The sequence below is a fragment of the Cariama cristata genome, unplaced genomic scaffold, assembly GCF_000690535.1.
Source record: "Cariama cristata isolate BGI_N322 unplaced genomic scaffold, ASM69053v1 scaffold12564, whole genome shotgun sequence".
Lineage (NCBI taxonomy): Eukaryota > Metazoa > Chordata > Aves > Cariamiformes > Cariamidae > Cariama > Cariama cristata.
The window spans coordinates 1-1,448 of NW_009613538.1; the positions used below are offsets into that span (position 1 = coordinate 1).

Sequence of the window (1,448 nt, forward strand, 5' to 3'; positions counted from 1 at the left end):
TGGGGGCTGCCAAGGCAAAGGTGACACCATGGTGCTGACCACCAGCGACAAGAACAACGTCAAGACCGTCTTCGCCAAAGTCGGCGGCAGCGCCGAGCAACTCGGCGCTGAGACACTGGACAGGGACGTGTCCATCCCCGTCATCATCTCCTCTCCTGACTGTCCCCAACTCCTTCCCACCTGCCCCCATCTTCTCCCCACCCACAACTGTCCTTGTCCTATGTGATCCTGGCCCCGTCTTGTCCGGCTCCATCCGTCCCTGACCCCCTCTCTCTCTCCCAGGATGTTCACCGCCTACCCCCAGACCAAGACCTACTTCCCCCACTTCGACGTGCACCACGGCTCCGCTCAGATCAAGGCGCACGGCAAGAAGGTGGTGGCTGCACTAATTGAGGCTTGCAACCACATCGATGACATTGCGGGTGCCCTCTCCAAGCTCAGCGACCTCCACGCCCAAAAGCTCCGTGTGGACCCCGTCAACTTCAAAGTGAGCATCTGGGAAGGGGTGACCAGCCTGGCTTCCCTTCTTGCCACCCCCTCGCCTCACCCCCTTGCTCACCATCTCCTTTTCCCTTTCAGTTCCTGGGCCATTGCTTCCTGGTGGTGGTGGCCATCCACCACCCCACTGTCCTGACCCCGGAGGTCCATGCTTCCCTGGACAAGTTCCTGTGCGCTGTGGGCAACGTGCTGACTGCCAAGTACCGTTAAGACGGCACCGTGGCTAGAGCTGGATGCAACCTGCTGCCAGCCCTCAATCAGCGAGCAGTCAAATGATCTGAAATAAAATCTGTTGCATTTGTGCTCCAGCCCTGGCGTTCTCTTGTCACTGTCTGTGGGAAGGGAGCGGGAGGGATCTGCGCCGAGGGTCTGAGCTGGGGGTTCCCCCTGCCAGGTGGGCATGTGGAGGAAACGGGCTCTGGTTTTGCTGTCTCTGAGAGGTGGCAGCGTTTGGGTGGTGGTCCCTGGCAGGCAGACCCTGCTCTGCCAGCCGTGGGGCTCCGGGAGCAAGCAGAGTATTTCCAGGCACTGGTGGTGGGGAAAGACTTGCAGACAGGGGCCAGAGTCTGGCCCTTGGGAGGTCCCTGCAGCCCCAGCCCATACTGGCCTTCCCACCAGAGCACCGTGCTGGGATCCGCTGGGATCCCCTCTTGCCCCACCAGCCCCGTGCACCTCTTGACCCCATTCAGGCCAAATTGTCGGAGACCATCTCCTCCTGGAAGTGCTTGCTGGGTCAGGGGGGGTCCCAGCGCCTGTGACCCTCCTGGCACAGCAAAGACACCCTCAGGTCCTCCCAAGGGCAAGGGCATCTTTCTGTGCGTCCCCAGCATGCAGGGCTGTGTGGAATCGTAGGGCTTCTTCTATTTCCATCTAATGCTGCGTTCCTGGGGTGTCACTTCGGAGGGGTCCTGGGGGGCTGGCAGGCTGGGAGAGACAGTGGGCATGGGGGG

The 1,448-nt window shown here is 61.3% G+C and overlaps 1 protein-coding gene across 1 annotated transcript; it reads left to right on the forward strand.

Moving 5' to 3' along the window:
• Positions 1-28: 28 nt before the first annotated feature.
• On the forward strand, positions 29-806 carry LOC104160832 (hemoglobin subunit alpha-A). Its single transcript, XM_009699064.1, has 3 exons — positions 29-129; positions 283-487; positions 580-806. The coding sequence occupies exons 1-3, from the start codon at positions 29-31 to the stop codon at positions 706-708; spliced, it is 435 nt and encodes a 144-aa protein (XP_009697366.1). The 3' UTR covers positions 709-806.
• The last annotated feature ends 642 nt before the right edge of the window (positions 807-1,448 follow it).